At 45.1% G+C, this 21,234-nt stretch overlaps 1 protein-coding gene across 2 annotated transcripts in view; it reads right to left on the bottom strand.

Annotated features, from left to right (window-relative positions):
• Positions 1 to 21,234, bottom strand: part of SV2B (synaptic vesicle glycoprotein 2B) — a 49,603-nt gene that overhangs the window by 19,723 nt on the left and 8,646 nt on the right. Inside the window, exon 2 of one of the 2 annotated variants that reach the window (XM_061595483.1) lies at positions 5,570 to 6,499. In XM_061595483.1, coding sequence (XP_061451467.1) covers positions 5,570 to 6,059 — 490 coding nt within the window. In that variant the 5' untranslated portion in view covers positions 6,060 to 6,499. Of the gene's footprint in view, positions 1 to 2,594; positions 2,667 to 5,569; positions 6,500 to 21,234 lie in introns of those variants that run through there. The other variant, XM_061595484.1, reaches the window with a different exon arrangement.

The following is a 21,234-nucleotide window of genomic DNA, read 5'->3' as shown; positions in this document are numbered from 1 at the left end:
TGCACTGGCTACCAATATGCTTCTGGGCCAGATTCAAAGTGTTGGTATTAACCTATAAAGCCTTATACGGCGCGGGACCACGATACTTGTCGGAATGCCTCTCCCGATACGAACCGGCCCATACTCTACGTTCTACTACGAAGGCCCTCCTCCGGGTTCCGACTCATAGGGAAGCCCGGAGGGTGGTGACAAGATCTAGGGCCTTCTCAGTGGTGGCCCCAGAACTGTGGAATAGTCTCCCTGAGGAGGTGCGCTTGGCGCCGACATTGCTATCCTTTCGGCGCCAAGTTAAAACCTTCCTCTTTTCCGAGGCATTTTAATTTAAGCTAACTTAATTTTAAATTTGTTGTAATTGATTTTAGATTGTTTTATTTTTATATGTCCTTGTTGTATCATACTGTGTCTTTTATTGTATTTCTATGTTCACCGCCCAGAGAGCTATTGCTAGTCGGGCGGAATAAAAGTCTAATAAATAATAATAATAAATAATAATAATAATAACAGCCAGGACCAATCCCTCCTGCAAGGATGTGTTAACTCCCGAGATCCACCCTGTCATACCTCCTCAGCAACCTTTAATAAACCAAGAGGGGCAAGGCTTGAGAAGACACGTTGTGAACTGCATCATCTCAAGCACCTTGTCCATATCATCAGGCTGCCTGTATGCATTTCTGTGAACACTTTGCCTTAATAGAAGAACTTTGCATGCATTATTTTTGGTTTAAGAACTATATCACAAAACTCAAAGCAGTGCGAATTTCAAAGGATAACTGTGTTTTGGTTCATGTTCACAACTATAACGCAAACTGATTTCTCTCGCATCCCTACAAAGAACAGAGAGAGAGATTATTTGGCTACCTTTCAAACAGCTTTTCTGAAATCTATACTGTATTCCTAAGTTTGTCGAACCCTTTAAAAAGCTGCTTGAAACTGAGGTTATCATACTTTGGACACATAATGAGAAGACATGATTAATTAGAAAAGACAATAATGCTGGGGAAAACAGAAGGGAGTAGAAAAAGAGGAAGGCCAAACAAGAGATGGATTGATTCCATAAAGGAAGCCACGGACCTGACCTTACAAGATCTGAACAGGGTGGTTTCTAACAGATGCTACTGGAGGTTCCTGATTCATAGGGTCACCACAAGTCAAAATCGACTTGAAGGCCCATGACAACAACAAAACCTTTTGTGAAAAACCATCTAAGCTGGTGCCCATGATCACATTTTGGGTCAATGAAATGTCATAAGCTAATTATGAACTGTGTGCCAAAGTATGCCTCTTTGTCCAGGGCACTGATGCTATTGAAAACCATTTGACGTGTACAGTTCTCTGGATGCCAGTGGGCAACCCCATGACGACATGGCAGCTATTCCAATGGGCTGTAAGAGAGGCGGGGAGAGGGAGGTATTCAGGACAGAAAGAAGAAAGGAGTTTTTTACACAATGCATAGTCAAACTATGGAATCTGCTCCCACAACGGGCAGTGATGTCCACCAACTGGGAAGGTTTTTAACAGAGGATTAGACAAATTCATGGAGGATAAGGCTATCAGTGGCTACTGGCCAAGATAGCTATGTTCTCCCTCCATTGTTGGAGGTCGTATATGTCCGATCACCAGTTACTAGAAACCACAAGAGGGGAGAGTGCTCTTTGCACTCAGGTCCCGCTCGAGGGCTTCCCATTGGAGCTTCTGGTTGGCCACTGTGAGAACAGAATGCTGGCCTAGATGGGCCACTGGCCTGATCCCGCAGGGTTCCTCTTATGAGAGATGGAACGGCAAGATTTTTCCATCTGCTGTGCTGAAAGAACAACAGCTTTTGGCTCCACCTCTCCTTGAAATCTCTTTCCGTTCCAGCTGATCACTACAAGAGCTCTGTAACTAGGAAACAGTGCCTGGATTTTCTTTCTTCCCTCCTCCCTCACAATCCCTTTTCCTTTTATGTCATGTCTTTTAGATTGTAAGCCTGAGGGCAGGGACTGCCTTATCACTGACATTTGTAAGCTACTCTGGGAGTCTTTGAGGGGCAGGCAGGGTGAAGAGCAAGATACAAATGCTTCAAATAATTTTTTAAAAATAAATACAGATATAGCCTCCCATGCTCCCAGAACACCAGCTCTTTGCTATACAAATAGATTTGGGGGAGGGGGTAGTTATATGGACTTGGTGCCAGCTATGCAAGTTAAGTGCACAATCTAATATTTGTCTGAATATTTATGCATTGGATTGGCATCAGACAGTTCTGCAAATCTCCCAGTCGAGGCATAGCCTCAAGAACTTGTGTCACTGAAAAATTCAAAGTGGGTGGGAAAAGAACAGATTTCTGGAGGAATTTTATTTCTATAATCCATTCCCACCCCCCATGCTCTGTGGTACCCAAGGCACATTAAAATGACTAATTATTCTGATAAAACTTGGGTTCTCTTCCTTCATTATTTTATTCTGTGCAAAAAGGCAGGAGGGAGGAGCCAGCTGCCTCTCACAAAATGCAGGGGAGAAAATCCAAATTGCCTACGAGCACCAGCTATACCTCCTAAGGTGCTTTAAACCCAACGCAAACTAATAAGAATGAGCTCTTCTGAATCTAGCCTTGCCTGCTCTGTCGTTTCCAGCAAGGGTGTGCCAAATATTGTGCCCAGCCTCCAAGAGGTCTTCTGTATCTTTAAAAGTTGTGCAGGGGGAAGGGAGAATTCCACCTTGTGGTTTTTCCCACTACAGGGTTGCAAGAACACCTGCACTTGGCTGAATTTTCTCTTCTCTTAAAGATGCAGACTCATTCTCAGGCCCTGAGCCTGACAACCCTACCTCTGCCTGAAATCCTGAAGAGCTGCTGCCAGTCAGTGTAGACAACACTGAGCTAGACGGACCAAACGTCTGACACAGTTTAAGACAACTTCCTATGTTCCTCTGTCTTCTTTGCAAAACTATTATCCATCATTCCCCCCCCGCATTTTTCCATTGTCTCAGTCCAGAGGTTTCTTTACACGCTCACAACCTGAACACCGCGCTCCAGCTTAGGCTGCCTGTAAAACTATACCAGGTGGAATCGCTCCGCATGCATTGGGCTGAAGGAGACAATGACATCTGGCAGATCAGAACACAAATAATCCCAGTTGGGACACACACGCTGGGCTAAATCGCTCCTGCCAGGTGCAGAAATAGCTAACTGATTTATGAGACTATGAAAGGGAGAGCATAGAAAGGGGGAAAGGTCTTGGATTCTCCAGCATTTCTTCGTTTGAATAAACAGGATTGGGTGCAAATATAAAGACCTGCTGCGACCTAAGTAAAATGACAAAATGGAATGCTGCGATCTCAAATCATATGCGATGCAACCAGGGGTGGGAGGGAAGCACCAATTTTTCTGGCATTTAAAGGCAAGCCTACCTAATTTGTACTTTCGGAAACAATCCGACAACTGAAAGACAGCCATCTTTTGAAGTGTGAAATTGCAATGCGGTTTTCCAACCGACCAATGTTTACAAAAATGCTTATGTTGGGAGGGAACGATGCATTAAAAATTAATATATTTGTGAAAATACTATACAAAAATGCAGTACATTACTGAAATTGCTTACAAAAATTAGTATCATTATTATTTATTAGATGTATTAGTTGCTTGTTGCCCGAAGGTCTCTAAGCGATTCACAACAATGTTAAAAACAAAAACAAATATATCATACTATAAAACAACACAATGGAACAACAACCACCCCCCCATGCAGCCAGAAGAAGCTTTGGCAGCACACTCATAACAGACAACATCATTAGGAGCCTATCAGATATGTGTACATCAGTCAAAACTGCATATAAAAATGTGTACTAGGAGAAATACACGCTCAAATGCTGACTAATTTTTATGAGGATTTTTTGGAACAAATATTGCAAATTGCTGGAGAAAAATAAGAATCCCGAGAGAACGTAAACTGACAGATCCTTCCAGCCCACCTTAAATTACTTACTTTCTCTTTCCATGCCCCTCTCCTTAAAAAAATGGAAATGGACTACCTTCAAGTCGATTCTGACCCAATGAATAGGGTTTTCGTGGTAAGCGGTATTCAGAGGTGGTTTACCATTGCCTTCCTCTAAGGCTGAGAGGCAGTGACTGACCCAAGGTCACCCAGGGAGCTTCATGGCTGTACGGGGATTTGAACCCTGGTCTCCCAGGTTGTAGTCCAAGACTCTAACCACTACACCACACTGGCTCTCTTCCTGTCTCCTGAAAGGTCTGGTCAAAGAGACACTCTTCTCATGATTAAACATGAGGGTGAAGCCAGCTCTGTTATCTCCAACTGAAAATGAACCAGTCATGTCTCTTTATTAAAAATATGACCTGACTGAGAGCCACCTGAGAGGCGTGCCACATGAACTCGAGCCCATGTTCTTTGTGTGAAACAGCGGTAAGGAATGCCAAGCCATGCATGTCTAACAACTCAAAGGAGGCCACTATGCTGCAAGAGTCATTCAAACACAATTGTGCTTCCCCTTTGCCCACTCCACGCAAGCCTTCTTCCGACAATGAACACTGGTCCAAAGAGATCTGTCGTCGTCACCACTCTTTTTCTTTATTGCTAGCTCAGTGGTAGAGCCACTCAGTGGTGGCGCACCTGCTTTGCATGAAGAAAATTCAGTTCCTGACATCTCCAGGTAGGGCTGGGAGGGGCTCCTGCCTGAAACCCTGGAGAGCTGCTGCCAGTCAGTGTGGACAATACTGAGCTAGATGGATGAAAAATGTCCTCTCCTCATTGTCTTATGAAGGATTGCTTGTGCACCCCGATCCTAGCCATGTTGGGGAGGCTTGAATGCCCACTGCCTCCCTTTGCTTAATGGTAGGCCAGGTCCTGAGAGCATCAGAAGAGCCTGCTGGATCAGGCCACTGGTCCATCTAGTCCAGAGCTTTAATTTCACAGTGGCCGACCAGATGCCCCAATGGGAAGCCCATAAGCAAGACCTGAGCGCAAGAGCACTCTCTCCACTTGTCATTCCCAGCACGTGGCATTCAGAGTAGGGTTGCCAGGCTCAGGGCCTGAGAATGATTCTGTATCTTTAACAGAAGAGAAAATTCATCCAAGTGCAGGTTTTCTTGCAATGCTGTAATGGGAAAAACTGCAAGGTGGAATTCTCCCTTCCCCCTGCACAACTTTTAAAGATACAGAAGACCTCTTGGTTGCCAGGCCCAGTCTCCAAGACATTCCTGAACATATGAAAAGTTGTGCATAAACATTTTAATACCCTTTACCAAATAAGACTGTCTCTGTTGCTTTTATTCAGCTAATCTATATGAGGGGAAGGTGGGCTGGTTAATTCTCATTCCGCTTTTCTGAAAATACTCTGCTAAGGGATAGAACTACTGAACAGTTTCTATCTCGTTGAAACCCAACATTCCACCCCATTCATTTCAGTGCAAAGGAAATACAATGCATGTGAGAGGGGAAAAGTAATAAATTGTATATCGCTTGCAGACTGAAAGCAACAGCAGCAGTAAACACTGATTGTATTCGCTGGTTTGACTTCCACCCATCCATGGTTGAACTCCACCCATACGTGGTCAAAAAGAAGTGGGTCTCACCTATCATCCCTTTGTTGGTGCTTGACAAACACATGTCCTTCTCGGCACTCGGCAGGACGAATCCAACCACAAAGACCTCCACCCCATCTGCCATCAGTGCCAAGCCAAGGACGGTGAAGAGCATCCATTGGAAGCGCCCATGACTGCACTCCTCAATGATGTTCTCGTACTGGTGAGCCAGCTGTTCTTCGTCCTCCATCTTCTCTGCCAGGAGGTCAGCATGGGCTCTAAACTCGTCGGCCACCTCTGGGGCTTTCTTCTTCTGCTTCTTGATGTCATCTGGGTGAGGGATGCCCTGGTACTCTCCTTCGTAGACTTCATCATCTTCATCATGCCCTTCGGTGGCATCACTCTGGTCATCTTCCTCTTGACCGGGCTCCTCCCCACTTTGATAGTATCCATCATTGGGAGCATACCCTTTGTAGCCGCCATCTTGATAACGGTAATTGTCAGAAACTTTGTTCATCTTGTTTCTATGGCCATCATCCATTTTGAGACGATATATCTAGATATGGTTATCACAGTGTGTGTTTTATACTCTATATGCTATTTTTTTTAAAAAAAAAAATCTGTCCGAATTGTCTTGTTAACTATAAAAGCATAGCTTCTCCTTTCGAGACTTGCTTGATAGGTGATAAAATCCCACGAATCCAAGAAAGCTCTAAAGTGGTGTTTTTTCAATTAGGTATCCTTCCAAAAAACCATTGTGTAGATAGATAGATAGATAGATAGATAGATAGATAGACAGATAGATAGATAGATAGATAGATAGATTTCAGTGCTGTCTTTTCATTCCTTTTGCTTCTTTCAGCTATCAAGAGATGTCAAAGCCCGACACATGAGAGATCAGCAACTTTATATGGCCAGGAAATGGCGGGGCTTGGCAGGTTGTTGATTTTCCTGACTCATTCTGCCGTAGAAGGTCAAGCCCTAGGGAAGAACGAGAAACAGTATAATGACTTGACAACACAGGGAAAAGTCTCACCAAAAGGCAGGCTGCATCCGCCGGCAAATTTGTTTTATACCTCAGAGGTACATAAAGGAACAAACATTGTGGTACCCACCCAGAAAGGTACATTTCCTCTCCAGAACTGTAAGGAAGATATGCCATGAGTAATACCATAATTCAATTTAATATAGCAGTGGGTCTCCTTCCACGCCATGTATGGCCAGCACTTTGGGAATCCTGAGCCACCTGAGCAAAGGGTCCTTAGAATTTAATTACCTTCCTCTTCCTATGATTCTTCCAGGAAGTTCATATCCCACATCACTCAAATGGCACTTGCTTTTTTAAGCAGCTTTCTTGCAGAAAAGTAAGAACTGGTGTGTGTGTGGGGGGGGTTTGTTTGCGATCAGAAAAGAGTGCCAGAAGTTTTATCTGATTTTTAAGTAATTATGATATTTTTGAGTCTGGCATTTTCAGTGTGAATGCTTGAAAAGGTTGACTAACAGCATTATGGGCAAGCAATAAGTTAGCAGAGTGTTCCTGCAACAGATGATACAAATGGCTCCCATTGGTCTTGTTGGAAGAAGAATCTGTAGCCTCGTTTCAAAGCCAGGCTACTGGGAGGAGTGCACAATTATTTCCTGTGCTGTTTGATTTACAGAAAAACAAGGCCAGGGCCAAAATTATTATCCGCAGTCAGCTGATCTCTCTCTCTCTCTCACACACACACACACACATAACAATGTACCCCATTTTAACCCAATGCTCCTGACAAAAAATGTTTCCCAGACTTCTAAGGATTGAATCCAAGTCAGAGTAGATCCACTGAAATCAAGGGCCATGTTTAAAATCCACTGGTTTCAATGGATCTACTCTATGACTCGGTTGAGTACAGCCCTGCTAATTGAAAAACATCCTTTTTTTCTAAATCAAAATTTGTTCTTACAGCTGAAAAGGTTTGGTTTTAGAATCTGTACCAGTGGGGCCTGCAACAAAATGTTGCAGTGTGAGATGCTGGTTGTCAGCCTGCCATCCACATCTTCTTCCAGGACACTCCATTCCATTACAAACACGCACACACACACACAGATTCAGCATTCTATGCCCACTGAGCATGCTCAGTCCTCACTGGGGTGTTTTGGGGGTTCCCACCCCTAAGGTTCCCCCCCCAAAAAACAAACAATAATAACATACTTCTGCAAAACAGTTTCTCCCTGTGCCTGCTGTTATGTCCTTCTACACGGAGGGGCCGGCAACTATTCAGAGAACTGAATAGCAGGTATTAGCAGATGATGATGACGATGAATAAGAGAACTAGCCACCTTGAGAGGAGTTCACCTCCTTGTGTTTCTGTACAAGTTCCTGTTCAGGATGGAATTGGAAGGAGCCAAGCCCAGTGCAGTGACTCATTCAGAGACGTAACATCAGAGCTTGGAAAAGTTACTTTTTTGAACTACAACTCCCATCAGCCCCAGCCAGCATGGCCACTGGATTGGGCTGATGGGAGTTGTAGTTCAAAAAAGGAACTTTTCCAAGCTCTGCAGTAACATGCGGACTCTTCTGAGGGCAGATAGCCCTGTTGTGCTTCCATTGGGAGTGATCAAACAGTGCAATGACATCCATAATCACATCAGTCTGATTACTGCCATTCTATTGTATACTGTTAGTATTATTAGTAGTAGCATTGTTACATTTTATTTCTGTTAACCATCTTGGACACCGTTTGGTGGAAATGTGGGGTACAAATTTCCAGCTCAGTCCTATACATTGAATTCAGTGGGTCTTACTCCCAGGTAAACTGCATGTTGGATTGCAGCCTTGAGTCATCAAATAATAAATCGATCTAAGAGGTCTCTCTTGGGCCTTCGGTTCCCCTTGGATAAGCCTGCTCATTAGTTTTATTGGGTTTTTCTTTTTCTGCTGTGCCATTTTGTTTTTCATTATGTCCAATGGGTGGGATCCAGCTGGCGCCCTTGTACTAATGGCACGACTTTCTATCCAGGAGAAGTGTTTGCTGGGAAGGAGAGAACTAGTCATAATAATTTTTTTGTGGACTAAGAACTTCTGAACTTATTTGCAAGGCTGGTCCTGGGGAATCTGCTCTTGGAACTGGCTTGCTGAAGTCCATCGTACTCTGGCAAATTAAAAAACAAATAGTAACAGCAGTTTTGTAAAAAGCCAGATTCTAGCAGAAAGAAGCTGATGGACCATGAATCTAAACATCATAGATAAGTCACATCAGCTTTGAGAAGACACATTTAGCCTTCAGAAGAGAAGACTATGGGGAGATATGGTAGCATTCTTCAGGTTCTTGAAAGGTTGCCACACAGAGGAGAGCCAATATCTCTTCTCGATCATCCCAGATTGCAGGTCACAGAACAATGGGTTCAAGTTACAGGAAGCCAGATTTCGGCTGAACATCAGGAAAATCTTCCTAACTGTTAGAGCGGTACAACAATGGAACCAATGACCTAGGGAGGTGGTGGGCTGTCCAACACTGGAGGCCTTCAAGAGGCAGCTGGACAGCTACCTGTTGGGTATGCTTTAATTTGGATTCCTGCATGGAGCAGGGAGTTGGACTTGATGGCCTTAGAGGTCCCTTCCAACTCTACTATTCTATGATTCTACAATCAGGAAGAATTTAGTCAGAGAGTTTAGCATGGCTGTGTTAGCTTGAGCTGATGGGATTTGTGGCCCAAAACATCTGGAGGACACCAAGTTGGAGGAGTCTGAATTTTAAAAAAATCCCTCTCATTCACCGTCCCCAGAAAGAAAGGAGTCTCTTTGGTTAACAATACAACATAACAATGATTTTGCAGGAGGCTGTAGAAGCTGACTTCTCCCTCCAACAGTGAGCTATGCATCCTTATAGCAATCAGCGGGGAAAATGGGCCTGTTGTGTTAAGGTTGCATGCCTTTTGGGTGGCTTGTTTTCCTCTCCGCTCTATTGATTTGAGACTAACGGCCCCGCCTGAGAATCTGCAGCAATGGGGATTCCCTGCAATATGATGTCACGTAGAGCAAGAAAAGTTGGCTCAGTTCATGAATCAAATGGATTATTCTAGGGTAAACCCATCCATTTCTGTGGCTTCGGCTGGCTCTTTCCTGATTGCAGGCCCAGCTCAACCTCCCTCCCTGCCCCCCACCAGTCCACCAATCCCCCCCCATCCTCTGCCTGTCCAATTACCAACAGCATCCTTCTCCACTTCATCTTAACACTGACGTGACAAACGGCTTTTTGTGCACATGGCAAAGAGAAGGGGCTAATGATGGTTAACTGTCTCAGTGACAAAGCTCCCTCCTTCCCTCTCTCCCCCCCCTTCCTGTCTTGACTTTCTCCCCAGGATATGCGGTCATAGCCATAATCAGTTTAGTCTGTGTACGCATGAAGTTTTATTCTAGAACCAATGGAGACCTGAGTACTTATTTTGTCTACTTATTTTTTTGCTGGTTCCTATCCGTTTGACCGATCCGCCATTTTTTTATTCCCAATTATTTGCGCAATTGACAATTCACGGGGTTTTTCCCAGCCAAAAAAATAACATAATTGCTAACAAAAATTCTAACGAAAATGTTTATGCTGTAGGCACTTGTTCCACTGAGTTACGAATGCATCAGCTTAGAGGAAAGCTGATTACAGTAATCTGAAATTCGGAGCGGTTTGTTTTATTTAAAAAAGCACATGCAAATGACAGCTGCAACCCACCGCAAGAGATCAGTGCTGGCCCCAAAACAATGTGGATAATTGGATTATGTCAAAATACCGTAATAAATCTGTTTAGCAAATATTTTCCTCCACCCCTAGTCTACATAGCGCACCCACAATTTAGATCTATTGCATATTTTTTGCCCCTGGAAAGTGCTTCTTGAGAAACTGGTTTCATTCTGAAAATAAGAACTCATTGCATAGATTTTGCATTACCCCGCAGTATGTCCATAGAAAACGATTGTAGGCAGTCCCAGCAATGTGAGGGTGCATACACACCTGTCCCACGATGTTATGGGTGAGCATACAACCAAGATTGCAACCCCCTCTTCCTTTATTCACCTGGGGCATATGCAGCAAGAAAGAGGCATATTTAACCCAATCAAGAGGAGGGTTTTCAAATGTGCATCATGTAACCACACCCACTCTTGTAAATGGCAAGATCTAGAATCAATCTAGATCGAAAGCAGCATGTTGAGGAGAAGACTGAATGATTCCAAATTGAGAAAAACTACATTTTTGTGCCACAGACGGGTTAGTGTACATGCATAGCCTGCGTTACATGCCACATTTTCCCTAGCTACTTTTGCACTCAAAGCACTTTGCAAAAATAATCAACAGCCTAGACTACCGTAATAACCACAACGCATGATAAAGTAGCACGGCCACACTGACAGTTCAACAATTAATACTTTGTTTCAAAAATGTCAAAGAAAATTAAGCAAGCATAAAGCTTACCAACAGCAGGCCAACACATAGGCCAAAGTAGCCCTAACGCTGAAGGCATTAGCATCTTGCAAAAAAAAAAAAAAAAAAATCCATCAACAGACAACTTTTATGCCTAGATTCAGAAGGCTGGAAACTCCCTCACAGCTGTTCCTTTGTGTGGCTCCTAGGACTGGCGGGTGGGGTGCAGAAGGTGAAAACAGCCATCTCCTGATGGAAAACACTCTCCCTCTCCCCGCAAGGTAGATGGAGAAATGTATAAAAGAGTCCTGTACTATTGGCTCTAGCCTCAGTGGTGACTGCAGAGCTTGGCAAAGTTACTTTTTTTTGAACTACAACTCCCATCAGCCCAATCCAGTGGCCATGCTGGCTGGGGCTGATGGGAGTTGTAGTTCAAAAAAAGTAAGGTCACTCAGCAAGCTCCATGGCTGAGTGGGGATTTGAATCCTGGTCTCATGGGTCCTGGTCCAACCCTCTAACCACTTTGCCACACTGGCTCTCAGTGTTCTGTGGGGCACAGCCATGGAGCCACTGCAACGGAGCTGGATGGGTCTGGGGTGGTGCAGGGTGGCTGTACTGGCTGACACAATCTGGTGATCCTATCAGTGTGTCCACACAGGCCAGACCTCACCGCCAATCTCCCCCCTCCAGGCAAGCTGCACCAACATTGGCATTGGGAGGGCCACCACTTCCCTGCCACCCATCCCCAACTCACAGATCATCCACATCACGCCTCCTTTGGCCCTCGGTGAGCTCAAGGGTGCCTATTGGGGCCATTTGGTTTGTTCACAAGGGTCAGCTCTTCAATCTTTCAAAGAAGCTGAAAGGCATCTGGGAATGTACCTGCCCTGCCCTGCCCTAATCCACATGATGCAAAGCTGGAAGCAGAGAGGGCAGGTGAAGTGCAAGGTCAGACCGTTCTTATTTTAGACTCTACGCACAAATAGTATTAAGAGGCAGAAACCGAACCCCCGAATGACCTCCACTACGACTCCTTGGAGAATATGATGTGTTGAGATGGTGCTGCCTTCCCCTTGATCCGGTATTTAAGGGTCAGAATGAAATACAGGTCAGATAGGAGAGAGTTAATTCACACTGTGCAAAGGGAAGACAAGAATACCTTCTCCTAGAGAAATGTCCTTTTAGAAGGGGAAGGAATTTCACACAGAAATAAATAACTCACCCCAGTCTGCTTCTGTGTTGGAATTGCTTTTTAATATGCTTTTAAACCTCTTTTAAAAAAACCACCTATGTTTTTTAACCTTTCTTGGGAAAGAAAGTCTTGTTAAAAAATGTTTCTAAAGTTGTTTTGTTTTAATGTATTTTAATGTCTGTTTTTACGATGCTTCGAAATGTTTTCAGTGCTTTTGTTTGCTGCCCTGGGCTCCTGCTGGGAGGAAGGGAGGGATATAAATCAAATAATAAAGAAAGAAAGAAAAATAAAACTTGCCAGAGTGAGAAGGCTAGCCTTCAAACCTTCCTCCTGGCATGCTAGGTTATATGCACAGGGAGTTGCTTTGTTCCCCCTGACCCAGGAAATATCCAATACATCTCTCCCCATGCCACACCCAACAATCTAAACTGGTGCAGTCCAGAAACGAAGGGCTGTGCCCAATGTTCTCTGTCCACTAGTGCAAGATGCCTTCTTTAAGGTCCTTTCAGCACCAGGTGAAGACATTTCTTTCCTCCCAGCCCTTGTAATCATTTAATCGGTTTAACATCTTTCACTAGATTAATGTTTCAAATATCCTTTAGTTTTGTTCTCTGCTAGCCGGTTGGTGGTCATTTTTCACTTGCCTTTGCTATGGTTCTTTGGCTTCTTTAGTTTTGGCCAGCTTCAGGTTTGCTTGTGTTTTCACTCATTTTATTGGATGTTTTTAAATCAGTTTCATTGCAAGGCGCCTGAAGGCTTTGGCATATGGAGACAAATAGATTTAATAAAGACTCCGAATAAAGAATGTTAGCTTTACTGTATGCCGAATCATTGCCACCTACCTCCACACCTTCCTGTTAGTAGGCTGCAGTTATACTCTGGTAAAGTGCTGTGCCAAAATATCTACCTATCTCACTCTTTATTTCCACCACTCTCCATCAATTAACAAGAGAAGAGATTGCATTTGAAAACTATCAGAGGAGAGATAAAGCATTGGTGAAATTCTCATGGGCGGGAGTGCAGAGTTTTTACTGAGCTTACCTTGTTTTTTGAAGAGGCAGAGGGGGTGTTTGTGAGGGTCCGTTCCCTCATTGTACAAATCGTCTCACCAGTGGTCTGCACTCTGCAATCTGCCCGGCTGCACACAATTCAATTAAAGACCAGGGGAAGACGTCACGGGGTAACTCCTCCTATGGTGCCTTTTTTTGGAATAGGAAGTGTGGGCACCCTGGAAGGCTGCAGAGGGCTGGACAGGTATGTACTGGTGTCCTGGCTCCCGCCAGCAGAATCATACATGAGGCTCTCAGCCTGATTATTGCCAAGGGCTTTAATCCACGGTTTCGCACGAACACAGATCACTATGCAAGGTCTAAAATAACTACAAGGCACAAAGTGGGATGGCTCAAGTGAAGACATCGCCTTGACACTTGATATGCACCCTGGATCCCCTTAATAAAGGGTGGGGTGGGCACAGCTCAGGACTGGTCAAACAAGCAGGCGCCCCTACGGGTAGGCCGGCTAACGGGCTCAGTCTGTTCATGTGTGTGCCGCCAATGGCATGTCTGTGATGATGAGAGGGGGGATAATCCTGCCAGATCCTCCACCAGCTCCTGAGTCATGGGCAGGCTCATTGCAGGGGGTGAACTTGGCTGTGACAGCCCCTGCGAGCAGTGTCATCAGAGGGGCCAGTGGCTTACCACCCCCCATCCATGGCAGCATCTACTTCTGGGGTGGGGGTGTCAACAAGCAGACCACTGGGCTTCTCCCCAACATCCTTGTCCACAATGTCCATACCACTGGGCCCCTCCCCTGGATCCCAAGCCACCGCCTCCTCAGACCAGTCCTGACAAGAGTTCTCTATGGGGCTCATGATAACTGGAAAGAAAAACACTAGAGAGACCACCCTTGATTGCCTCACAGTGGTAAGGGAAGCTTAAAGCTCTGCACCCAGTGAAAATAAATGCTCAAGTCAGCTACGAATGGGGTAGACAGACAGACATGTTGGATGGCAGATTTCAGCACTGCTCTGATAGATTATTGCTTGCTTCTGGTTTACAGCCCCTTGGCAGAATCTAACAACTCTCCACTGCCAGCTCCTTCCCTCCTCCCTTGCACACTGGTGTGCAGAAGAGGGAAATAATATGTTTAAAGATTGAGCATGAGATATTTTGACACCCTTACAAGAGAAAAAGGAACCCCTTCCAGGCATTGCCCGTAATTTACGCTGAAATTCTTTTGATCGCAAAGAGGGAGCGAAATTAAGACCTCATCCTCTTCAACTCAGACCTGCCCCCATGGTCATATTAGTAACACTTTTTTGCTACACTGCTGCTAATTAATGCAAAAGCAAGCACAGGAATTAATTATAAAAGCTGCTAACTTATTCCCCCTCCTCACTTTCGGTATCACTCCCAATAACAAACTGGGGTGGTGACTGCTGACAAATCACAGCCACTAACGAACAAGGGGGATGTGTTTGCAGCCTCAGGGAGCCCAAAACTGTTTGCAGAATTAAAATAAATAGGGGAGGAAACGTTAATGGACCAATTTCCCTTTCCCCCCCCCAAAAAAAGTCCAATGATTGCTGAGCATCCTCAGTGGCTACCGAACACTAAGTCTCCTTTCAAGGGGGCAGGAGAATGTAGAGGGGAATAGAACTGAGTGTCCCGGGAAAAGGTATGGCTGGAACAACAACAAAGAGCACTCCACATAATGTTCACTCCATGCCGCCACTCAGTTCTTCACTGCCAAACAGGGTAAGAATAGAAGAAGAACCTGGCTGGTGCATCAGGCCAAAGGCCTGTCCGGTCCCCCTTCCTGTTCTCACAGTGGCCAACCAGATGGCCCAGTGGGAAGCCAGCAAGCACAACGCTGTCCTCCCCAGTTGCAATTCCCAGCAACTGGCATTCAGAGGCAATCCTGAGCTACATAGATCAGTGGTCTGCCTCATTGCAGGGCAGTTTCCTGCATCCCCGAGGGAGCTGCTGTAGTCCACAGGCCCATCTAGCTCAACATCGCATTCTCACAGTGGTCAATGGGAGGCCCCAATGGGAAGCCTGCAAGCAGGACCTGAGTGCAACAGCGCCCTCCCAACTTGCAGTTCCCAGCAACTGGTATACAGAGTGGAGGCAGAACATAGCCATAGTGGCTAGTAGCCACTGAAGGAAAGGTGAAGGAAGATGAGGTGGGAGGGGGCAGTTTGCTGGATTCTTTTGTGACAGGCTGGGTCTGCAGAGACCACGGAGTCTGTATGGTGCATCAATTCCCAAATCATTGCATGAACTGTTCCATTGCTTCAACGTTCTTCTGCTGTCAAGGTGGCCTCCTCTCTTTTTTTCAGTTGAGTAGAATGCCCCTCCTTTTTTCTTTTTTCTTTTAACAGGAATGAACGGGAGGACACCCACAAGACGCAGTAATGGCCACCAGCTTGGATGGCTTTAAAAGAAGATTAGACACATTCACGGAGGACAGGGCTATCAATGGCTACTAGCCATGATGGCTGTGCTGTGCCACCCTAGTCAGAGGCAGCACGCTTCTGAAAACCAGTTGCCGGAAGCCTCAGGAGGGGAGAGCGTTCTTGCACTCGGGTCCTGTTTGCGGGCTTCCCCCAGGCACCTGGTTGGCCACTGTGAGAACAGGGTGCTGGACTAGATGGGCCACTGGCCTGATCCAGCAGGCCCTTCTTATGTTCTTACATAAATGCCACCCTCAAAGCAGAATGAGTGCCCCCCAATGTTGTTGTTGTTGTTATATCCTTCCCTTCCTCCTAATAGGAGCCCAGGGCAGCAAACAAAAACACTAAAAACACTACAAAACTTCATAAAAATATATATTAAAATATATGAAAACAAAACATCTTTAAAACAAAAAGCTTTTAAAATCTCTTTAAAAGCAATTCCAGCATAGATGTAGACTGTGTTATACCCAAAGATATTTAGCTTCATGTAAAATACCGTTTTAAACTCATTACCAGGGACAGGCAAATATGTTATTTTTGGGTTCTCTCCATTTCTTCTTTTTCCAGACTTAAATGCAGTTCACTTTTTCCACATCAGGTTGCATTTTTCTAAATAAAATTCAGCAGCACATTCGTCAGTATTTCTCCTAATATGCACATGCTTGTATGCCGTTTTGCCTAATGTACACAGTTTTGCAAAACAATTTCGTCTAAAATTATGCTTTTTTTCACGAATATATACATTTTCACAATGCTTTACCCCAGTCTATGCATTTTTGTACACGTTACTTAGCTGGAAAACAGCATTGCACAATTCAGAGAAGGGCAGATTTTGAAGGATGGCTGTGGTACTGTTCTCGTATTGCTTCAGAAAGTATGAATTAGATAGATTTGCCTCTAAATGCAAACCGAATCAAATTTCTCCTCCATCCCTATTTATCACATTCCACAATGCTAAAAGAAAAGGGAGAGGACCTTGAAACTCTCTGTATGCAGAAAGCAAACACTTAACATGGGGGCGTTTCTTTTTGCAGCCTTCCCCCCTGTTGGGCTAGTTTTCTACATGCAGGCTTTTGGGTCTGGTTTTTGTTTAGCATGCAAACTACGAGCTGCCCACCCACAACTTGAAGTGCTGCAGCCCAGAATGCTACCATACCATTCTGAATCATGTGTAGGATAGCTTTATTTTTTAAGAACAGACCCACAAAAGCCTAATTAGACTGGGAGGAATAAGACCGGGTCTGTTCCTTCATCCATCTTGATTTATCAGGCCAGTGGCTGAGAGTAGCAATTTTCCTAAACTCTGAAGTGCTGAAAGTTAGATTTACACCTGGGAGGCTGCTCTGAAAATGGCAGGCATCTCTAATGAGGTTCTGCATCAAAGACAAGCTTTTCTTGAGACCCAGCAGAGGGAAGGGAGCAGCAGACAAGCTGCTATCACCCTCTCCCCACCCTTTTTGCTCACCAAGTCAATTGTAGGAGTGAACACGCTGTCCTGGCTACCTTGGGGAAGAGGCTCATTAGTGAAACGTGTAAGAAAAACCTCTCCTCCTTCCTCCTCTCCCCCGTAGCCTTCCTACACGGTACAAGCCAGCTGGTGCTTTTTGTTCCATAATGCCTTTTAAATATTGAAAGGATTTTTCATCCTGGGCTTGTCAGGCAGGGACGGGGGGCAGGGAGCGCAAGAGAGCTGCAGGAGGATGAGTCAGGCCTGCCTGGGGTTGGCACGCTGCAACCTGAACAGCAATCCAGTCTCTCTAACAGCCCCACTTCTGCAAATAAAAAAAATGGGTGGCTTCTAGCACTGCCTCCTTCAGTCTTCCTCCACACATTTATTGCATTTATATCCTGCTCTTCCTCCCAAAGGAGCCCAGGGTAGCAAACACATGAACACAACACTTTAATGACACTTTTTGCCTGGCTGGAATATGCCCTTGAACTGTGACAGAGCCTCTTGCACTTGGAGGATGGAGAGATGTCTCTCTGTGTGTAGCAACCTTGGGTTTCTGTATGGCTGGAATGTAGCCGCCTCCTGTACAAAGGTTAATATCATATAGCTTTGCCCCCTTTGGCCACTGGCTCCATCCACTTTTGCTCCCAGCCCCACTCACCTCTGCATGTGGCCCCTGGGAGTTTGCCCACAAGGGAATGTGGCCCTTCGGCTGAAGAAGGTTCCCAACCCACCAACCCACCCCCTGGTTAAAGAAACAATGTTTTGATGAATTTACTTGAACTAATCTCCTTCATCTGATGCTGGATAGTCAGAGCATACTGGAAGAAGAAACCATGTTTTAGTGTACATTATTATGATGATAGAGAGCCAGTGTGGTGTAGTGGTTAAAGTGTTGGACTAGGACCTGGGAGACCAGGGTTCAAATCCCCACACAGCCATGAAGCTCCTGGGTGACCTTGGGCCAGTCACTGCCTTTCAGCCTCAGAGGAAGGCAATGGTAAACCCCCTCTGAATACCACTTACAATGAAAGCCCTATTCATAGGGTTGCCATAATTTGGGATCGACTTGAAGGCAGTCCATATATTATGATGATAACCCCCACAAATAAAACCCCACAGGGAATGTAGCATTATAGGGTTGAGGGGTTGGTCCCCCTTCAAGTCTGTGGTTTTATATCTGTAAGATAAGAATCTGTAGTAGAAAGAAATTGCTGAAGAGGTCAAACCAGCTCAGTAGTCCCAGCAGACAGGTAGGCAAGGCAAGGCAAGGCAAGATCAGCACCTTGGAGAGGGACAGAGGCTTAGGTTTCAGGACCATGGCAAGGCAAGATCAGCACCTTGGAGAGGGACCGAGGCGTAGGTTTCAGGACCACGGCTAGTGATCCTGAAGCTGCTGCAGCACATCTAGAGCAAGGATAGCCAACACGGTGCCCTCCAGATGCTGTTGGACTACAATTCCCATCATCCCTGGCCATTGGTCATACTGACTGGGGCTGATGGGAGTTTGGAATCCAACAAGGAGGGTACCACGCTGGCTGCTTCTCATCTACAGGGCCACAAGTTCCTTATCTCTACTCTGTGCATATCATCCTTGCTCCTGAACATGGTTTAATTGGGCCAGATGAGTTTCTACAAGCTCCCCCGATTCTCTCTCACATATATTAATAATGCAACACTCTGCTTTTAAAGAAAAAAAAAACAGAAAAGAAGAAGGAATCTTAATTAACTTATCAGCTTTCTTAAGATCTTATTCATTAAAAAAAAACATATCAAGCCACAGCCATGGTGTTCTAAATCCATCCAACTTGCTGTTTATCTTGGAGAAAACCACAAAATTTTGAAATCCCCAAGTTAACAACTCTTATCTTATTCCTGGCAACAGCTAGCTAAAGAGTTCCATAGAATCATAGGATTGTAGAGTTATAAGGGGCTTATAAGGCCATCGAGACCATCCCCCCTGCTCAATGCAAGAACCCATCTTAAAACATACCGGACAGGGGGCTGTCCAGTTGCCTCTTGAATGCCTCCAGAGTTGGAGAGCTCACCATCTCCCTAGTTTGGATTTGGAATTGTTTAGTTTAGAGGTAAGAAAAGCAAGTAAGGACAGGCAGGAGGAAGGGTAATGCTTGACTCACATCCAGTTTAGACTATTGCAATGTGCTCTGTGTCAGGCTGCCTTTGAAGAGCATTTTGGAAATTACAGCATGCGCATCTGACTCCAGTATTATGCAATAAACATTTGCTCCTCCTTTGTTTCGAAGTTCAGTGCAAAGTGATGGTCTTTCCCTGGGGAAAAAATGGAAATGGACTGCCTTCAAGTCGATCCCGACTTATGGCTACCCTATGAATAGGGTTTTCATGGTAAGCGGTATTCAGAGGGGGTTTCCCATTGCCTTCCTCTGAGGCTGAGAGGCAGTGACTGGCCCAAGGTCACCCAGGGAGCTTCATGGCTGTGTGCAGATTCGAACCCTGTTCTCCCAGATCATAGTCCAACACCTTAACCACTTATTTTGTTTCGAAGTGACGGTCTTTGCCTAGAAAGCCCTAAATCAGCATTTCCCAGACAGGTGCCCTCCAGATGTTTTGGACTACAACTGGGGCTGTAGGGGTCATGCAAGAGGAGATATCCCATCCGTGGCCATAATATTGTGTTAAGTGGAAGTCCCAGTGTGCTATTTATGTATTTAATTAATTTCTATGCCACCCTTCCTCCCAAAGTTGTCCCAAGCTTAGGGTAGGGATGGGGGGGGATTGGTTCAGTCTGCATTTTAATGTGAACCTATCTAATTCACACTTGCCTCCCGCAAACAAATACATGAACCAAAATGCAGCTATCTGAATTTTTGCACTTCTCTGAATTTGGTGATGCAGTTCTCAAATCCCCCCCCCCAAAAAAACCTGTACAAAAAGGTATATATAAGGGAGGGATGTGCAAATAAATGCATATATTGATTTTTAAAAATGCAGCATATCAAGGAACTTTGCTTCTAAAAATGTACACATTTTCATGAGGACTTTTAAACAAAACTTGCAAATAGACGGAGATGTGTGACAACCTGAACTTTACAACTGGAAATATGAGAAATGGAGGGTAACCAAAAGTGACCGTTTTGCCCACCCCTAACCTGAAAAGTCAAAGGAGAGGAAGAAACTCACAAAGGCGGCTGCTAGCATTTGCGGTTGGAGGTGGTTCATGTTGCTTTATCACTTGCTATTTGGTGTTCCTTGGCATGCAGCCAGCGGCTCTTGCGTCCAATATCCCTTGATGCAGTTACAGCTTTCATGTCTTCTGCAAAACTGCATGTCGGGGACTCCAACAACTCCATTAATAGATTGAAAACAGAACATTCTGTAGAGAGAATTCCAATTCTGGGGCTGTTTGAAGTAAAGTCAGCAACAAGGGCAGGAAGGCAATGAATGGGCAAGGTAAGCAGGGGTCAGTGCTGACTCCAGGTTTTGAGGCCCTTAATGAAAGGCATTCTCCATCACTCCATAAGTCTACATCTTCCTTCCAGAGGGTTTAGGGGTCTCTCATTTATATCCCATCTTTTCTCAAAGGAGCTCAAGGTGGCCTACAAACACAGTTCTTCCCCTCCTAATTTGATCCTCACAACAACCCTGTGAGGTAGGTTGGGCTGAGAAGAAGGGATTGGCCCAAGGCCACCCAGTGAGCTTCATGGCGGAGTCAGGTCAATGCAAAAAAAAAGGTTCACCAAAGGCAAAATGTTTGAAAACCACAGCTGACTAGGAGGGATGGGTCAAGGATCACCCTCTCCAGGGCGACCATCTTTATCCAGACGTCAACAAGCTTTCCTTGGCACAAGGTTGTATGTGCCATGAGGCCTCGTTCCTTTCCAGTACTGTTCTGTTCAGCCCCTTCTGTTCATTTACTTTGGCAGAAACATCTCCCTTCCACCAGTGGGAACTGAAGCCATCTGTTGCTGCCAGACCTAACAAAGAACCAGAGACGATCCCTGCTTTCAAACCGCCAAATTGACAATCTTGTTTTACAAAGCAGTTCTCCTTCTCTCCCTTCCTCTTTCCCTTTCCCTCCCTCATAGGGTGTGTAGTATGTACACAACACACATTTAAAGGCCATTTAAAGCACATAACTTCCCCCAAAGAATCCTTGGAACTGTAGTTTACCCTTCACAGAGCCACAGTTCCCAGCACCCTTAACAAACTACAGCTCCCAGGATTCTTTGGGGGAATTTGTGTGCTTTA

This window comes from Rhineura floridana, chromosome 14 (genome assembly GCF_030035675.1).
Source record: "Rhineura floridana isolate rRhiFlo1 chromosome 14, rRhiFlo1.hap2, whole genome shotgun sequence".
NCBI classification, from domain to species: domain Eukaryota; kingdom Metazoa; phylum Chordata; class Lepidosauria; order Squamata; family Rhineuridae; genus Rhineura; species Rhineura floridana.
This window is presented reverse-complemented; position numbering and strand designations above follow the sequence as displayed.